Source organism: Scyliorhinus canicula, chromosome 17 (assembly GCF_902713615.1).
Source record: "Scyliorhinus canicula chromosome 17, sScyCan1.1, whole genome shotgun sequence".
Classification (NCBI taxonomy): Eukaryota; Metazoa; Chordata; class Chondrichthyes; order Carcharhiniformes; family Scyliorhinidae; genus Scyliorhinus; species Scyliorhinus canicula.
In genome coordinates this window covers 99,031,354-99,051,341 of record NC_052162.1, presented here as the reverse complement: position 1 = coordinate 99,051,341, position 19,988 = coordinate 99,031,354, and the positions used below count along the sequence as shown (strand labels likewise).

Sequence of the window (19,988 nt, the reverse complement as noted above, 5' to 3'; positions counted from 1 at the left end):
TAGAGATTGTACAATTTAATTTAATAGATTAATTCATGTTAGGAATTAGCCATTTATAAATTCACCACCAAATAACAAACGGTATTTTCAACTTACTAAAATGTGATTATCTTAAAATCATCGCAATCTGCCCATAGATCATAAGGGAGCAATGGAGCCCTGAGTAGCTGGAACTAACCCTCTGTTGGATGTGTATGGGTACAGCGAGTAGTTGCCAAGGGGCAATCATCCTTTTTGTGCCATGACTGACAGATAACACAGTATGGAGTCTGGTGCCTGAATTGTCCACACAATGCACAGCAGAAAAAAGGATCATGGATTGCATACGGACACACGAAGGGTGGATTGTAGGGCATAATTGCTGCACTAAGTCTAGCTCATAGGGGCCACATGGATTAAGATTGGACTATGATGAATAACTGGAAACATTCTGCTGTGCCTTGAAATGGTGAGCCAACAGGAGGCATATGATCATCCCAATTGGAATCAGATCCCAGAAGGGTCAGGTTTCGGCATGAGATCCAACCCCAAGGTTCAAACTGGGACTCATAGTTGAGGTAGAAATTCTCATTCACATAGCAGAAACCGTATGGAACGAGAGGTATGGAAGGGACACTGGTAAGGAGTGTGTTCAGGAACTGGTGTTAAATGGGGTGCTGTTTCCTGATCCTCAGTGTTTAGCCAACTCCCAGGACAGGAGCAATCATCCAGAAACTGCTCCCAATCCAGAGCCAGTGCAATGTATATTGAATGGTTTACCTGCTGCTCAAGTGTTTCAACCACAGGCTGAGAGCACCAAAAGGCACATTTAGACATGAGAATATTTCCAACTCAAACCCCCCTCCTTGCACCAGGAGAGCAGCTGAGAATAGCAGCAAATGTTTTACTACTTTCTGGATTGGATGCAAGGGGCTGGGCAAACCTGACCTACAGAACCAGCAGATACCACGGGAAGGTACATGGCCTGTTTGACAGAAGTTTAATAGAACAAGGGAATCAGAAAGCAAATCCCTCCCACCTTGAGATTAAAAGTCATGAGGAGGAAAGAGGGAGAAATCACTGAACTAATGGAATTAAATTTATCCATGTGGATATTCTGAGTTTGAAACTTCTGAACGATCAGCAGCACTAGGGTGATGGGTTAGACTGCAGAACACACAGGCTGATCCAAACAGTAGCCAATCTTTCACTGCCAGGGTTTATGCTCCCTCTCAAGTTTTTCCATCTTGAGTGAGGAGTCTGTGCTGTGAGGGAAAACAGTAAAGAGGATAGTCCCAGTGGGATTCACCCAGAAGTCTAGCACCGAGGTCAGTACATGGATTCCTCGGAACTGGAAAGCTGGGAGGATCTGCGTGATGAGACACTCCCGCCGGCAGGCTTTGCCATCATCCAGGCCAAACATGACGATGGAGAACTTCTGTGGGCCCCCGATCTCTGCCCGGTTGACAACAGCGTAAGCATATCCTCCGCCTGCTAGGGGCCGCGACCAAAGCTCAAAGTTGCGTAGCTGAGGAGGCAAGGAAACAATTTAAATGCCAACATATTCGCTAACCCATGTGCTATGGCATTCATACACATATTAATGATAATATGTACATGTGTAGCGAATGTTAACATGTACAATGGCACAGAGATTTGCAAAGGCCTCAGAGGTGGTGACTGAAGCCGTTGAAGGTATTTTGGAAGCATGGTAAAAATCATGCCAGCATTCAGTCCACCATCAGTGAAATTAATTTTATCCTCAAAACAAAGTTCTCCTTCATTCACTTCAAGCAGTCCTCACTTGCTCTGGAAAAGTCCGGTTTTATTCCAACCCTATACACGGGGCTGGGTATTAAGCTACAAGTAGCTGATTGCAGCTAATGTCCCTCATTGATGGCCACACACACGCAATCATTTCCTAACAGAGTGGGATGGAGGAGCTCAGACACATCACAGCCTTCTGCCAAACCCCATGTGGGGCCCAACCCAAGGGAATGAGCAGGATGGCACAGTGGTTAGCACCACTGCTTCACAACACCAGGGACCCAGGTTTGATTCCAGCCTTGGGTGACTGTCCGTGTGGAGTTTGAATGTTCTGCCCGTGACTGCATGTGTTTCTTTCCTCCCACACTCCAAAGATATGCAGATGAGAAGGATTGGCCATGATCAATGCATGGGTTACAGGGAGAGGGCAGGGGAAATGGGCCTAGTTAGGATGCTCTTTCAGAGGGTCAGTGCAGACTCTTTGGGCTGAATGACCTCCTGCACTGTTGGGATTCTATGCGTATGTTACTCACTTTGTAGGGGCATGTTACTCACTTTGTTGACTCGCTGGCCTTGAATACCCAGAGGATCCTGGTTAATGGCGATGATGTATCTGTTCTGCAACAGAGCTTTGGAGTCCGGGTCAATGTTCCGCAGGTCATTTGACATGAGAAGTGGGGCCGCCATTATGGCCCATAGTGCCATCTGGGTGATCTGCTGGTCCTTGCTCAACCCAAAGTTCCCGATCACCAGCTGAAAGCAAAAACACAATAGGGCATCACACCTAGGAAGCTCCCATCCCCATTCGGACAGACAGAAAGAGAAGGGGCCATGTGTCTCTCACCTCCCCCCCCCCCCCCCCCATTACCACCACAACCTGCTGAGTAGGAAGGATGGCTAACGTTGGGCCGTGGGGCATGATGGAAAAAGAGGCAAATGCTCACATTAAAAATGAGGCAAAAAAGACTACAGCTCTCTGCAAAATGAATTTCATGGGAACAAGGCTCTCTGAAGATGGAATAACAGGATGGTTTATATGAATGAACTATAACTGCAAGCCAAAACATTATAAAAAGCAGTAGCTTTAAGATTTCAACGGCAACAACCCCAGGGATCAACTTTCACAAGACGAGAACAGGGTTTAGAAGCACACACTCCAGAGCGAGCCTGGCCAAGTTCTCTCTAAGTGGTAGAACTTTTGTTCAAGTTGTGATCTTGAAACTTATGCAAATGTTTAAACCAGTACATAGAATTGAGTTAAATAAAAGTTATTGATGTAAAAGCAATACAAAAAGTGTGCAATGGGTATTTAATTTGTCGGATTTCATCAGTTAATGCCAGTAGAGGGCAGCAAACCCCCTCTTGAGGGGCAGGGGATAGATTCAAGGATTCTCACCCTGATTCTGGACGGGTGCGGGGGTTGGCAGTGGGTGAAGAATCCACACTGTGATCTGATGAGAAATCAGAATCTATTGTAGATTTAGGGGCTGGTTTAGCTCACCAGGCTAAATCGCTGGCTTTTAAAGCAGGCCAGCAGCACGGTTCGATTCCCGTACCAGCCTCCCCGGACAGGCTCCGGAATGTGGCAACTAGGGGCTTTTCACAGTAACTTCATTGAAGCCTACTTGTGACAATAAGCGATTTTCATTTTTCATAGATTCGGATTTTTTTAAACCAGCAACATTTACACGTGAGGCATACACCTACCATATCAGGATCATTCCAGCCTCCAGGACCTGCTATTGGAGCAATCAGACTCTGGTGGAGGGCAGTCCAATCAATGATGTTTTTCACAGACCCCCATGAATCATCAATGTCTCCATGGTTTCTCCAATGGTTGCAGTATTTCCTGATCTCCATGTAATTGGGCTGGAAAAGCACAAAGAGAATTACCGGCAAATTCCCAAATCAAGAGTTCTGAATCACCCTCGGGTCTCATAGTGCAAACCAATCTCTCATTCCAACCTCTGCTCAACCCAATGCGCTACTGACTCTGCAGAATTACACTCAGTGCACAGTGAGCACAACTTATCCTGGATGGCAGCCAGACACATGACAGTTCTTACTACTGATCAGCACACTTGTTAAGGAAGGGTACACAGGGGAATTCTCCCTCTGCACTGTCCCATCAAAACACCAGCCTGCCACTTCCCATCTACAGTAGGAGGAAGTGCCAATATTGAACTCCAACATTTCAAGAATGTTTTTCAAGCGATTTATCACGAGAACACCAGATGTTGCCTGGGAGCAAATGGTGTCAGATTTTTATCACGAGAGAAAAAGAAAAGTGTTAGCAAAGCAGAAAATTTAACTGAAAATGACAACCAAGCTGAATGACTTGCAACCATGAAGTCTGTATTCCAATCTCTCATTGTAAAGCGGAATTGAAAATAGTATAGCTGTGCAATTTGCACAAAATGAAAAAGTTTCTGGCAGTTCAACTTTGAGGATCTGTTACATAAAACAATTTATGTTTACACCTTGTAAAAAAAAAAAGAGTTCCTTAGGTGAACGGGCATTTTAATCAAGCTCAACTATTGTGTAATAATCAAACATTTTGTTATCTTGTTGTTGGAGGAGTGTCAGTAAACAACTTCAGTAATGGCTGGGAGCAGTTGTGTTCTGTTAGTCTTACTTAGAGCAATACACAACACACTGTCCAATATCTAGTCGGGTGAATGGGTCAGTGAAAGAGATATTAAGGGGAAGATGTGAATATGGAACATAGGGACAGAGTATGCCTTGCAGCTCTTTGAGCCTGCTCCGCCATTCAATGAGATCATGGCTGATCTATGAGCTAACTCCATATACCTGCCTTTGGTCCTTTTAGATTTCTGCTTAACAAATATCTATCCCACTCAGACTGCTAATTAACTGATCTAGCTTCAACTGCTGCGTGTGGGAGTGAGTTCCAAACCTCTACCACCTATTGTGAAGAAGTTCTTCCCAACATCTCTCCTGAACGGACTAGCCCTAATTATTAGACTATGTTTTAGGATTGCCAACCAGTAGAAATAATTATCTTTACCCTGTCTTTTCCTGTTAATATCTTGAATATTTAATCAGATCACCCCTTAACTTTCTGAATTCTAGCAAAAACAGGTTTAGTTGGAGTAATCTCTCCTCGTAACTCAACCTCTAATCCAGGCGTCATTTTTGTAAACCTATGTTGCACTCCCTCCAAGGCAAAAATATTCTTCCCCAGGTGTGGTGCCCAGAACTGTTCATAGTACTCCAAGTGGGTCTAACCAGATGCAACATAACCCCGGTGTTTCTTTACATTACAATCCTCTAGATATAAAGGCTAGAGGATTGTAATGTTAGCCTTTTTGATTATTTTCTGCATCTGTTCCTGGCATTTTAAGGACCTATGCACCTGAACCACTAAGTCTCTTCGGACATCCAGTGTACCCAACCCCTTTCCATTTAGAAAGTACCCTGCTCGATCCTTTTTTGGTCCTGAAAGAATAACCTCACACTTGCTTTACTTAAAATTCATCCGCCCTAGTTATACCCATTCACCTCATCTGTCAATGTCTCCTTGCAATTTTATATCATCCAGGCTGTCCATAATGCCTAACTTTGTATCTTCCGCAAATTTGGTTACATGACATTCTAAGCCATCATCCAAGTCATTAATTGTTTGAATAATTGAGGCCGCAACAATAATGGAGTAACCTATAGTGCACCACTATTCATATTCTGCCAATTAGAGTAACTATCCCCATTCTGTCGCCTGCCACTTACCTAATTTTGGATGGGATTGTACTGTTGATTGGTCAGGCTATTGCGTTCGTAATGGGTCACTACATTTTAATGTTCAAATATGGATTAGCTAACTGTCCAAATGGATAGTAGTCTGTTCTCTGAGCAAGGATAGTCAGATGTAATTGATGAGAAAGCCGCTGTCTCAGAAGAGGTGTTGGTAGATCTCCAGGACCTCTTGCAGGCTAGTGTGTGGTACACAGATATCCATGGCTTCTCGCGTGTGTATGACACATAGAACATAACAGCGCAGTACAGGCCCTTCGGCCCACGATGTTGCACCATCCTGTGAAACCCTTCTAAAGTCCCTCTACACTATTCCCTTATCGTCCATATGCCTATCCAATGACCATTTCAATGCGTTTAGTGTTGGCGAGTCCACTACTGTTGCAGACAGGGCATTCCACGCCCTTACTACTCTCCGAGTCAGGAACCTACCTCTGACATCTGTCCTATATCTATCTCCCCTCAATTTAAAGCTATGTCCCCTCATGCTGGACATCACCATCCGAGGAAAAAGGCTCTCGATGTCCATTCTATCTAATCCTCGGATCATCTTGTCTGCCTCAATTAAGTCCCCTCTTAACCTTCTTCTCTCTAACGACAACAGCCTCAAGTCCTTCAGCCTTTCCTCATATGATCTTCCCTCCATACCAGGCAACATTCTTGTAAATCTCCTCTGTACCCTTTCCAATGCTTCCACATCCTTCCTATAATGTGGCGACCAGAACTGTACACAATACTCCAAATGCGGCCGCACCAGAGTTTTGTACAACTGCAACATGACCTCATGGCTCCGAAACTCAACTCCTCAACCAATAAAAGCTAAAACACCGTACGCCCTCTTAACAACCCTCTCAACCTGGGTGGCAACTTTCAGGGATCTATGGACATGGACACCGAGATCTCTCTGCTCGTCCACACTACCAAGAATCTTACCATTAGCCCAGTACTCTGCCTTTCTGTTATTCCTTCCAAAACGAATCACCTCACACTTTTGTGCATTAAACTCTATTTGCCACCTGTCAGCCCAGCTCTGCAGCTTATCTATGTCCCTCTGTAACGTGTAACATCCTTCTGCACTGTCCACAACTCCACCGACTTTAGTGTCATCTGCAAATTTATTCACCCATCCTTCTACGCCCTCCTCCAGGTCATTTATAAAAATGACAAACAGCAACGGCCCCAAAACAGATCCTTGTGGCACACCACTAGTAACTGGACACCAGTCAGAGCATTTCCCATCAACCGCCACTCTTTGTCTTCTATCAGTTAGCCAATTTCTGATCCAAACTGCTAAATCACCCTGAATCCCATGCCTCTGTATTTTCTGCAATAGCCTACCGTGGGGAACCTTATCAAACGTTTTACTGAAATCCATATACACCACATCAACTGCTTTACCCTCATCCACCTGTTTGGTCACCTTCTCGAAGAACTCAATGAGGTTTGTGAAGCACGACCTACCCTTGACAAAACCATGTTGACTATCTCTAATCAAATTATTCCTTTCCAGATGATTATACATCCTATCTCTTAGAAACCTTTCCAAGACTTTTCCCACAACAGAAGTAAGGTTCACTGGTCTATAGTTACCGGGGTTATCTCTACTCCCCTTCTTGTACAAGGGGACAACATTTGCTATCCTCCAGTCCTCTGGCACTATTCCTGTAGACAAAGATGACTTAAAGATCAAAGCCTAGAGTTGAATCATTGGATCTGATGGTTAAGTTTTAAAAACAAATTATTTCACGGGACGTGGGGTATCGCTAGCTTGCCCATCCCTAATTGCCCTTCAGGTGAGGGGAGTTACCTTCTTGAACCACTACAGTACAGACACACCCACAGTGTTGTTAGGAAGGAGGTCCCAGCGATAGCAAAGCAACAGTGACATATTCCCAAGTCAGGTTGATGTGTGACTTGGAGGAGAACGTCTAGGTTGTGGTGTTCCCAAGTATCTTCTGCCCTTGTCCTTCTAGATCAGGGGTGGGCAAACTTTTCCGTGCAAGGGCCACATTCAGAAATTCACAATTTTAAAGGGCCGCATAGTATATTAAGTAAAATAATTACTTCACCCGGTTATGATTCTGGGCGCCTCATATAGAACATAGAACAGTAAAGCACAGAACAGGCCCTTCGGCCCTCGACGTTGTGCCGAGCAATTATCACCCTACTCAAGTCAACGTATCCACCCTATACCAGTAAGTAAACCCATTAACCTTAAAAAAAATAATTGAAAATTTAAAAAAAAAAAATTTGTTTTTAAAAAAAAAATTTTTTTAATGACTTGGTGGGCCGTAGTTTGCCCACCCCTGTTCTAGATGGTAGAGATCACGGGTTTGGAAGGTGCCAACAAAGGAGCCGTGGCGAGTTGCTGCAGTTCACCTTGTAGATGGTACACACTGCTGCAACTGTGTCGGTGGTGGAAGGGGTGGGGGGAGTGAATATTTAAGGTAATGGATGGTTGGACAATAGCCGACTTGCCATTCATTGTGTGTTAAGCAGGTTTGGTGCTCCTCAAGTTTAGTGTGCAGACTAAACTATGCTCCGCCAATGTGGACAATTCTGCAATCACATGGTATTGAGAACACAATAATGTGACCAATCAATAGGATCCTGTCCATCTTCCAATCCTCCACAATATGCAACTACCTATTTCATCCATTCCTCAATTCTCCAGATAATGCACAGATTATGCTGACTAAAACATCGAGGCCATCAAGTTCTTCTAATGTAACAGCTGCTCTTTTCAAGGGTAATCTTAATGAGCTGGTGTAACTGTGTCACTCATCACCCCGTCAATGTTAAACATTCCTCTTGTGGAGTAACCTTCAAATTAGAACTAGGTTGTTCGGGAGTAAAATCAGGCAGCACGTTTGCACACAAAGCATCGTGCAATTCTGGAACACTCTCCAAATGCTCTGTGAATTCTGGAGGACAATTTGAGCTTTCACAACTGATTTAGTTAGATATGTGCACCAAGGGCTATGAAACAATGCACAAATTAAGTTGAGGCAAGAATCAGCTGTAAATCACCCACGTGTGTGCGTGGGTTTCCTCCGGTTTCCTCCCACAGTCCAAAGATGTGCAGGTTAGGTGGATTGGCCATGATAAATTGCCCTTAGTGTCCAAAATTGCCCTTAGTGTTGGGTGGGGTTACTGGGTTATGGGGATAGGGTGGAGGTGTTAACCTTGGGTGGGGTGCTCTTTCCAGGAGCCGGTGCAGACTCGATGGGCCGAATGGCCTCCTTGTGCACTGTAAATTCTATGAACTAACATTCACTCCCTCCGCCATTGGCAGTAGTAAGTGTGTACTGACTGCAAGATGTACTTCAGCAGCTTCAAGCCTCCTTCTTCAGCAGCATCCTGTGACCTCTACCACCTACAAATTCCCCTCCAAACCACTCAGCACCCCAACTGGGAGCTGTATCGTCGTTCTTTCACTGTCGCCGATTAAAATTCCTCCCTGACAGCACTGTGTGAAGTATCTACCCCACTGCAGGGGTTCAAGAAGGTGGTTCATCATCACCTTCTCAAGGCCAATTAACAATGGGCAACAAATGCTGGTGTAGCTGGCAGTGCCAAAATTCCAATAATAAATAAATTGTGTATTGCAGGCTCAAGGTTCCTATGCAACAGACTGGAGGGGCTGAATCTCCTCTGGTCTGGAGTTGTCCTGGATGAGTCAACATGGCCGGATACGATTCGAAACCTCATCTTTATTGATTGCTTAGCCAAGTGGGCAATACCTTCTTGAAAGGCCACAGGTAGAAAGGCCACTCACAGGAGTACACAATATCACGTCCTGTCTTATTCAAGGCCAGAGACATGTTCATGTAACCTGAAAAAAGCAGAGGACAAGGCATAGGGTTAAATCTTTCATTAGAACATGGCTGATCTTCCCCATCAAATCCACTTTCCCAGCTAAATATTCATAACAATTACAGTGCTAGATATTTAAATCGATCACAGTCTTCAATGTAGTCAGTGGCTGAACATGCAAGAACATGGGCAGCACGTTAGCACAGTGGGTAGCACTGTTGCTTCACAGCTCCAGGGTCCCAGGTTCGATTCCTGACTTGGGTCACTGTCTGTGTGGAGTCTGCACATTCTCCCTGTGTCTGTGTGGGTTTCCTCCGGGTGCTCCGGTTTTCTCCCACAAGTCCTGAAAGACGTGCTGTTAGGTGAACTGGACATTCTGAATTCTCCCTCAGTGTACCCGAACAGGCGCTGGAATGTGGCGCCGAGGGGATTTTCACAGTAACTTCATTGCAGTGTTCGTGTAAGCCTACTTGTGACAACAAAGATTATAATAAACAGAGTGAATAAAGAAATTTCTCCTCGTCCCAAGTGATTAACCTCTTATCCTGTCGTTCTGAACCAACAACCTAGCAGTCAGTTCCAGTAGAGCATCAAGAAATGATGTCCGATTAAATTGATTGAATGATATAATAGAGGGTTTATGTTCTCCATATATAATTTTTAAAAAAAAATTAAATTTAGATTAGCCAATTATTTTTTCCAATTAAGGGACAATTTAGCGTAGCCAATCCACCTACTCTGCACATTTTTGGGTTGTGGGGGCGAAACCCACGCAGACATGGGGAGAATGTGCAAACTCCACACGGACAGTGACCCAGAGCCAGGATCGATGTTCTCCATATATAATAGACTTTCAATAACACCACCTAATGAACTGGTTGGTAAAATGGAAGCCCTGTGGTTTAAAGGGCAATGGCAGCATCGATACAAACTAAGAAAGTAGTGATGTCCTTCATACCGAAGGGAATTAGACAGTGGGTCCTTCAAGAGGTCAATATTTTGAATCTATACATTAATGTCCTGGACTTGCGTATATATGGCCCAAAACGCAAATGTAGTAATGAGTGAGGAGGATAATGGCAAATTTAAAGAAGATGTTAAAAACAGAGAAGTGTAAAGCGATATGGTTTGGAAGACAGGAGGAGGAGAAATGATATAAACTCATGTTAAATGGAGTTAAAATATAAATCAGCCATGACCTAATCGAGTGGCGGAACTGACTCAAATGGCCTATTCCTGTTACTGTGAATATTAGGAGCTGAAAAACAGCATACCAGTGAGGTTTTTGGGAGAACTGCCAGAAACCAGAGACTTCTGTTTATTCAGCAGGGTCAAAGAGATAAGAGTTGACGGCACATAGAAGAGGTCACAGCACATCATCCTGGAGCTCCCTGCCTAACTGTGTCATTAGACCCTAAGTGGGTCTAAGTAGTAGCTCACCACCTATTCAATAACAGTTAGGTATAAGCAATAAATGCCAGCCTTAGCAGTGATGCTCATATCCTATGAATACATTTTAAAGATGCAGTTAAGTATCTTTAGGGCTGGGGAGACAACAGGCTCTCCTAGTGGGTGGGGCTGCTGTAGCTTGGTGATCAGCCATAATCATAATGAGTGGAAGAGCAGTCTTTAAGGGCTGAATGGCATCCTCCTGCTTCTATTTTCGAAAGTTTCTAATCGTTCACTGAAGCTTGTTACATTCTAGTGTGAACAAAAAACAAAGAAAAGTACAGCACTGGAACAGGTCCTTCGGCCCTCCAAGCCTGTGCCGACCATGCTGGCCGTCTAAACTAAAATCTTCTACACTTCCGGGGTCCGCATTCCTCTATTTCATCCTATTCATGTATTGGTCAAGATGCCCCTTAAATGTCACTATCATCCCTACTCCACCACCTCCTCCGGCAGCGGGTTCCAGGCACCCACTACCCTCTGTGTAAACAACTTGCCTCGTACATCTACTCTAAACCTTGGCCCTCGCACCTTAAACCTATGCCCCCCAGTAATTGACCCCTCTACCCTGGGAAAAATCTTCTGACTATCCACTCTGTCTATGCCCCTCATAATTTTATAGACCTCTATCAGGTCGCCCCTCAACCTCCGTCGTTCCAGTGAGAACAAACCGAGTTTATTCAACCGCTCCTCATAGCTAATGCGTCCATACCAGGCAACATCCTGGTAAATCTCTTCTGCACCCTCTCTAAAGCCTCCACATCCTTCTGGTAGTGTGGCGACCAGAATTGAACACTATACTCCAAGTGTGGTCTAACTAAGGTTCTGTACAGCTGCAACATGACATGCCAATTCTTATACGCAATGCCCCGGCCAATGAAGGCAAGCATGTCTTATGCCTTCTTGACTACCTTCTCCACCTGTGTTGCCCCTTTCAGTGATCTGTGGACCTGTACACCTAGATCTCTCGTCTGTCAATACTCTTGAGGGCTCTACCATTCATTGTATATTCCCTACCTGTTTTAGGCCTTCCAAAATGCATTACCTCACATTTGTCTGGATTAAACTTCATCTGCCATCTCTCCGCGCAAGTCTCTCACTGATCTAAATCCTGCTGTATCCTCTGACAATCCTCATCGCTATCCGCAATTCCACCAACCTTTGAGTCGTCTGCAAACTTACTAATCAGACCAGTTACATTTTCCTCCAAATCATTTTATATACTACGAACAGCAAAGGTCCCAGCACTGATCCCTGCAGAACACCACTAGTCACAGCCCTCCAATCAGAAAAGCACCCTTTCATTGCTACTCTCTGCCTTCTATGACCCAGCCAGTTCTGTATCCATCTTGCCAGCTCACCCCTGATCCTGTGTGAACATAGAACATAGAACAGTACAGCACAGAACAGGCCCTTCGGCCCTCAATGTTGTGCCGAGCCATGATCACCCTACTCAAACCCACGTATCCACCCTATACCCGTAACCCAACAACCTCCCCCTTAACCTTACTTTTATTAGGACACTATGGGCAATTTAGCATAGCCAATCCACCTAACCCACACATCTTTGGACTGTGGGAGGAAACCAGAGCACCCGGAGGAAACCCACGCACACAGGGGGAAGACTTGCAGACTCCACACAGACAGTGACCCAGCCGGGAATCGAACCTGGGACCCTGGAGCTGTGAAGCATTTATGCTAACCACCATGCTACCCTGCTGCCCTTTTGTGACATCACCTTTTGTACCAGTCTGCCATGAGGGACCTTGTCAAAGGCCTTACTGAAGTCCATATAGACAACATCCACTGCCCTACCTGCATTAATCATCTTTGTGACCTCTTCAAAAAACTCTATCAAGTTAGTGAGACACGACCTCCCCTTCACAAAACCGTACTGCCTCTCACTAATATGTCCATTTGCTTCCAAATGGGAGTAGATCCTGTCTCGAAGAATTCTCTCCAGTAATTTCCCTACCACTGACGTAAGGCTCACCGGCCTGTAGTTCCCTGGATTATCCTTGCTACCCTTCTTAAACAAAGGAACAACATTGGCTATTCTCCAGTCCTCCGGGACGTCACCTGAAGACAGTGCGGATCCAAAGATTTCTGTCAAGGCCTCAGCAATTTCCTCTCTCGCCTATGTTGCAACGATTGTTGCAATAATTGAATCACAGCCAGCGCACCAAAGAACATCTTGTTCGTGATTAGTTAAGATTTATTAAATTACAATGACGTGGATGGAAAACGATACTTATACTACTGACGAATTGTAAACTGTTAACAACTAGAATACGAGAGCTAATACAAAACACGACTATCCACAATGACTCCTCACCCAGACTCTGAGGCTGCAGTGTCACGGTGTAACTCTACTGCCACCTGCTGGTTGGAGGTCTAGCATATATACACACATGTAAAATTGCTTATGCATATCATTACAGGGCTAGTGGGTAATCTGTTTTTAACCAATTCCTCGAAACAGCTTAGAAGCAGACTTTAAAATCAGTAGGCCTCTGTGCATAGAGTGAAACGCACGAGTGGAGTTGGCAGTTCGTTACATGTAGGACTTATTCGCTGAAATGGGGGAGGCTGGTTTCCCCTTCTGCTGTCATGTTTTTCTAACTACTTTCACAGGTCGAAAGGGGCAGCTGCAGACCAAGACCCAAAATGCAGGAAGATTAAGGGATTACTGAGGAGCACCAGGGATTCATGAAGGGCAGGTCATGCTTGACGAATCTCTTGGAATTCTATGAAGACATTTCGAGCAAAGTAGACAAAGGGGACCCAGCGGATGTGGTGTACCTAGATTTCCAAAAGGCCTTTGACAAGGTAGCGCACAAGAGGCTGCTGCATAAAATAAGGATGCATGGTGTTAAGGGTAGAGTACTAGCATGGATAGAGGATTGGTTGTCTAACAGGAAACAAAGAGTGGGAATAAATGAGTGCTATTCTGGCTGGCAATCAGTGACGAGTGGTGTGCCTCAGGGATCGGTGTTGGGACCACAATTATTTACAATAATATATAGACGATTTGGAGTTGGGAACTACGTGTAAGGTATCCAAGTTTGCAGATGACACGAAGGTGTGTGGCAGAGCAAAGTGTACTGAGGACTGTAAAACCTTGGAACATTGACACATTGAGTGAGTGGGCAATGGTCTGGCAGATGGAGTATAATGTCAATAAGTGTGAAGTCGTGCATTTTGGTAGGAGTAACAATAGAACGGATTATTACTTAAATGGTAAAAAGCTGCCGCATGCTGCTATGCAGAGGGACCTGGGTGTACTTGTGTCACAGAAGGTTGGTCTGCAGGTGCAACAGAGTAATTAGGAAGGCAAATGGAATTTTGTCCTTCGTTGCGAAGGGGATTGAGTTTAAAAGTAGGGAGGTAATGTTGCAGTTGTACAAGGTGCTGGTGAGGCCACACCTGGAGTACTGTGTGCAGTTTTGGTCTCCACACGAGAAAGGATGTGCTAGCACTAGAGGGGGTGCAGAGGAGGTTCACTAGGCTGATTCCGGAGTTGAGGGGGTTATCGTATGAGGAGAGGCTGAGTAGATTGGGATTATATTCACTGGAATTCAGAAGGTTGAGGGGGGATCTAATAGAAACATATAAAATTTTGAAGGGAATGGATAAGATAGAAGTAGAAAGGATGTTTCCACTGGTAGGTGAAAGTACGACAAGAGGGCATAGCCTCAAGGTTAGGGGGAGCAGATTTAGGACTGAATCAAGGAGGAACTTCTTCACTCAGAGGGTGGTTAAAGTATGGAATTCCCTACCGAAAGGAGTAGTAGACGCTACTTCATTGAATATATTTAAAGAAAAAGTAGATGTTTTTTGGAAAAATGAAAGGAATTACGGGATATGGCGAGAATGCGGGTAAGTGGTTCTGAGACCACGAATAGATCAGCCATGATCTTATAGAATGGCGGAGCAGGCTCGACGGGCCGGACGGTCTACTTCTGCTCCTAGTTCTTATGTTCTTATAAGAGAGAGGAGGCTGAGAGTATTTAAAGATTAAGTAATTCGCAAAATTAGCACATAGGACTCTGAGACCAAGTTTAAGGCATGGCAGGTGAGGTCAGCTGAGTGGAATGTGTGACATGTCTTACGCGGGAAGTCATGGACTTTACCAGCATCCTAGATGACCAAATGTGCAGGAAGTGCTCCCAAATGCAGGAATCGGAGCTCCCGGTTTCAGAGCTCGAGCGGTGGCTGGAGACATATCCGTGAGGTGGAATGTTATCTGGATAGCACGTTTACGGAGGTAGTTACACCACACCTCAAGGGACTGGAGGAAAAAAAAGGGAATGGGTGACCACCAGGCAGCCAATAAGAAACAGGCAGGTGGTGGCAGGGGAATCCCCTGGGGTCCCACTCACAATCAGTTTTCTATTTTGGAAGCTGGTTCCCCAAAGGAATGCAGGTAGAGCCAAGCTTCTGGCAGTACCAGCGGCTTGACTGTACAAGAGGGGAAGAAGATGAAAGCAGGTGCGATAGTGATGTGATTCATTAGTTACGGAACAGACAGTTTCTGCAGACACAGACACGACTCCTATATGGTGTGTTGCCTTCCTGGTGCCAGGGATGTCACTGAATGGCTGAAGAGCACTCTGGAGAGGGATGGTGGTAAGAGAGAACTTGTAGCACACATTAGTACCAATGATATAGGTAGATGAGGAATGAAGCTCTGCATCAATAATGTAGGGAGCAAGGCAGTAGACTAAATAGGAGGACCTTAAAAAGGTCCTAATCTGTGGATTGCTCCTAGTACCACATCCTAGCAAGTACAGAGATAGGGGAATAGGGCAGATGAATGTGCGGCTCAAGAGTTGGTGTAGGAGTGAGGGGCTTAGAGTCCTCAGTAACTGAGATCAATTCAGGGGAAGGCAAAACCTCTACAAACCAGACGGTCTGCACCTGAACCAGAATGGGACTAACATCCTTGTGGATGGGTTTGCTGGTGCTATTGTGAGGGATTTAAACTAGTTTGGCAGGGGCAGGGGAACACTGTCATTGTAATAGGGACACAATGTTGAGTGCTGCAGAGGGCAGCAGAGCAGAGCTACTGGACAGCTGTTCTGGGGAAATTTGCATACGTGCAGTGCAGTCAGCCTAATTTGAAGGTGGTTTGTGGAGGGGCTGTTGTCAAGTGACAGTTAAACCAGAAACACTTCCTCAGTGTTTCCCCCCCTACCTCCTCCTCTAACCAAAAAAAAAACCACGGTTGTTGGGAAGCGGGAGCAGGGGCCTGTCGTGAAGGTGAGTGAGTGCCTTTAAATTTGCTTACCTTTCAGCGGCAGCAGGGTTTGAGGGAATATCAGGTAAGCTGTTCCTTTCTTTTTCTTGTTTTTTTTTAAATCTAGAGGTGATGTCAGGGAGGGCAGTACAATGCTCCTCCTGCAGAATGTTTGAGGTGAGGGACGCCGTCAGTGTCCCTGCTGATTTCATCTGTGGGAAGTGCACCCAACTCCAGATCCTCAAAAACCGTGTTAGGGACCTGGAGCTTGAGCTGGATGAACTTCGGATCATTCGGGAGGCAGAGGGGGTCATAGATAGGAGCTTCAGGGAAGTAGTTACACCAAAGACTGGACATAGATGGGTAACTGTAAGAGGGACTGGGAAGAAGCAGTCAGTGCAGGGACCCCCTGCGGTCGGTCCCCTGAGTAACAAGTATACCGTTTTGGATACTTGTGGGGGGGGAACGACTTACCAGGGGTAAGCCATGGGGTACGGGCCTCTGGCACGGAGTCTGTCCCTGTTGCTCAGAAGGGAAGGGGGGAAAGGAGTAGAACATTAGTAATTGGGGACTCAATAGTCAGGGGCACAGATAGGAGATTTTGTGGGAGCGAGAGAGACTTACGTTTGGTATGTTGCCTCCCAGGTGCAAGGGTACGTGATGTCTCGGATCGTGGTTTCCGGGTCCTTAAGGCGGAGGGGGAGCAGCCCCAAGTCGTAGTCCACATTGGCACTAACGACATAGGTAGGAAAGGGGACAAGGATGTCAGGCAGGCCTTTAGGGAGCTAGGATGGAAGCTCAGAGCGAGAACAAACAGAGTTGTTATCTCTGGGTTGTTGCCCGTGCCACGTGATAGTGAGATGAGGAATAGGAAGAGAGAGCAATTAAGCACGTGGCTACAGGGATGGTGCAGGCAGGAGGGATTCAGATTTCTGGCCAACTGGGGTTCTTTCTGGGAAAGGTGGGACCTCTATAGACAGGATGGTCTACATCTGAACCCGAGGGGCACCAATATCCTGGGGGGGGGGGGGGGGGGGGGGGGGGGGGGGGGGGGGGGGGGGGGGGGGGGGGGAAAGAGGAGGGGGGGGAGGGGTGGAGATTTGTTAGTGCTCTTTGGGGGGGTTTAAACTAATTCAGCAGGGGCATGGGAACCTGGATTGTAGTTTTGGGGTACGGGAGATTGAGTGTATAGAAGTCAGGAGCACAGATTTGACTTCGCAGGAGGGTGCCAGTGTTCAGGTAGGTGGTTTGAAGTGTGTCTACTTCAATGTCAGGAGTATACAAAATAAGGTAGGGGAACTGGCAGCATGTGTTGGTACCTGGGACTTCGATGTTGTGGCCATTTCAGAGACATGGATAGAGCAAGGACAGGAATGGTTGTTGCAGGTTCCGGGGTTTAGATGTTTTAGTAAGCTCAGAGAAGGGGGCAAAAGAGGGGGAGGTGTGGCGCTGCTAGTCAAGGACAGTATTACGGTGGCAGAAAGGATGCTAGATGGGGACTCTTCTTCCGAGGTAGTATGGGCTGAGGTTAGAAACAGGAAAGGAGAGGTCACTCTGTTGGGAGTTTTCTATAGGCCACCTAATAGTTCTAGGGACGTAGAGGAAAGGATAGATCATAGATCATAGAACAGTACAGCACAGAACAGGCCCTTCGGCCCTCGATGTTGTGCCGAGCAATGATCACCCTACTTAAACCCACGTAACCTGTATACCCGTAACCCAACAATCCCCCCATTAACCTTACACTACGGGCAATTTAGCATGGCCAATCCACCTAACCAAGATGGCGAAGATGATTCTGGGATTCTGGAAAAGAGCGAAAGTAACAGGGTAGTTGTTATGGGAGACTTTAACTTTTCAAATATTGACTGGAAAAGATATAGTTCGAGTACATTAGATGGGTCGTTCTTTGTACAATGTGGGCAGGAGGGTTTCCTGACACAATATGTTGACGGGCCAACAAGAGGCGAGGCCACATTGGATTTGGTTTTGGGTAATGAACCAGGCCAGGTGTTAGATCTGGAGGTAGGTGAGCACTTTGGAAACAGTGACCACAATTCGGTGACCTTTACGTTAGTGATGGAAAGAGATAAGTATACCCCGCAGGGCAAGAGTTATAGCTGGGGGAAGGGCGATTATGATGCCATTAGACATGACTTAGGATGTGTAGGTTGGAGAAGTAGGCTGCAAGGGTTGGGCACACTGGATATGTGGAGCTTGTTCAAGGAACAGCTATTGCATGTTCTTGATAAGTACGTACCAGTCAGGCAGGAAGGAAGGGGTCGAGCGAGGGAACCGTGGTTTACCAAAGAAGTGGAATCTCTTGTTAAGAGGAAGAAGGAGGCCTATGGGAAGATGAGGCGTGAAGTTTCAGTTGGGGCGTTTGATAGTTACAAGGAAGGATCTAAAGAGAGAGCTAAGACGAGCAAGGAGGGGACACGAGAAGTCTTTGGCAGGTAGGATCAAGGAAAACCCAAAAGCTTTCTATAGGTATGTCAGGAATAAAAGAATGACTAGGGTAAGAGTAGGGCCAGTCAAGGACAGTGGTGGGAAGTTGTGTGTGGAGGCTGAGGAGATAAGCAAGATACTAAATGAATACTTTGTCAGTATTCACTCAGGAAAAAGATAATATTGTGGAGGAGAATGCTGAGACCCAGGCTATTAGAATAGATGCCATTGAGGTGCGTAGAGAAGAAGTGTTGGCAATTCTGGACAAGGTGAAAATAGATAAGTCCCCGGGGCCTGATGGGACTTATCCTAGGATTCTCTGGGAAGCCAGGGAAGAGATTGCTGAGCCTTTGGCTTTGATTTTTAGGTCATCATTGTCTACAGGAATAGTGCCAGAGGACTGGAGGATAGCAAATGTGGTCCCTTTGTTCAAGAAGGGGAGTAGAGATAACCCCGGTAACTATAGGCCGGTGAGCCTAACGTCTGTGGTGGGTAAAGTCTTGGAGAGGATTATAAAAGATACGATTTATAATCATCTAGATAGGAATAATATGATTAGGGATAGTCAGCATGGTTTTGTGAAGGGTAGGTCATGCCTCACAAACCTTATCGAGTTCTTTGAGAAGGTGACTGAACAGGTAGACGAGGGTAGAGCAGTTGATGTGGTGTATATGGATTTCAGTAAAGCGTTTGATAAGGTTCCCCACGGTCGGCTATTGCAGAAAATACGGAGGCTGGGGATTGAGGGTGATTTAGAGATGTGGATCAGAAATTGGCTAGTTGAAAGAAGACAGAGAGTGGTAGTTGATGGGAAATGTTCAGAATGGAGTTCAGTTACGAGTGGCGTACCACAAGGATCTGTTCTGGGGCCGTTGCTGTTTATCATTTTTATAAATGACCTAGAGGAGGGCGAGAGGATGGGTGAGTAAATTTGCAGACGACACCAAAGTCGGTGGAGTTGTAGACAGTGCGGAAGGATGTTGCAGGTTACAGAGGGACATAGATAAGCTGCAGAGCTGGGCTGAGAGGTGGCAAACGGAGTTTAATGTGGAGAAGTGTGAGGTGATTCACTTTGGAAAGAATAACAGGAATGCGGACTATTTGGCTAATGGTAAAATTCTTGGTAGTGTGGATGAGCAGAGGGATCTCGGTGTCCATGTACATAGATCCCTGAAAGATGCCACCCAGGTTGATAGGGTTGTGAAGAAGGCCTATGGTGTGTTGGCCTTTATTGGTAGAGGGATTGAGTTCCGGAGCCATGAGGTCATGTTGCAGTTGTACAAAACTCTAGTACGGCCGCATTTGGAGTATTGCGTACAGTTCTGGTCGCCTCATTATAGGAAGGACGCAGAAGCTTTGGAACGGGTGCAGAGGAGATTTACCAGGATGTTGCCTGGTATGGAGGGAAAATCTTATGAAAGGCTGATGGACTTGAGGTTGTTTTCGTTAGAGAGAAGAAGGTTAAGAGGTGACTTAATAGAGGCATACAAAATGATCAGAGGGTTAGATAGGGTGGACA

At 45.7% G+C, this 19,988-nt stretch overlaps 1 protein-coding gene across 1 annotated transcript in view; it reads right to left on the bottom strand.

The window, feature by feature from the left end:
• gla (galactosidase, alpha) overlaps window positions 1-19,988 on the bottom strand; it is a 29,543-nt gene continuing 9,555 nt past the window's right edge. The window contains exons 4-7 of the mRNA XM_038775361.1: window positions 9,261-9,352; window positions 3,454-3,615; window positions 2,302-2,499; window positions 1-1,507 (exon numbers count right to left, since the gene is read on the bottom strand). Of these exons, the coding sequence (XP_038631289.1) occupies window positions 1,187-1,507; window positions 2,302-2,499; window positions 3,454-3,615; window positions 9,261-9,352 (773 nt within the window). The 3' untranslated portion in view covers window positions 1-1,186. The remainder of the gene's footprint in view (window positions 1,508-2,301; window positions 2,500-3,453; window positions 3,616-9,260; window positions 9,353-19,988) is intronic.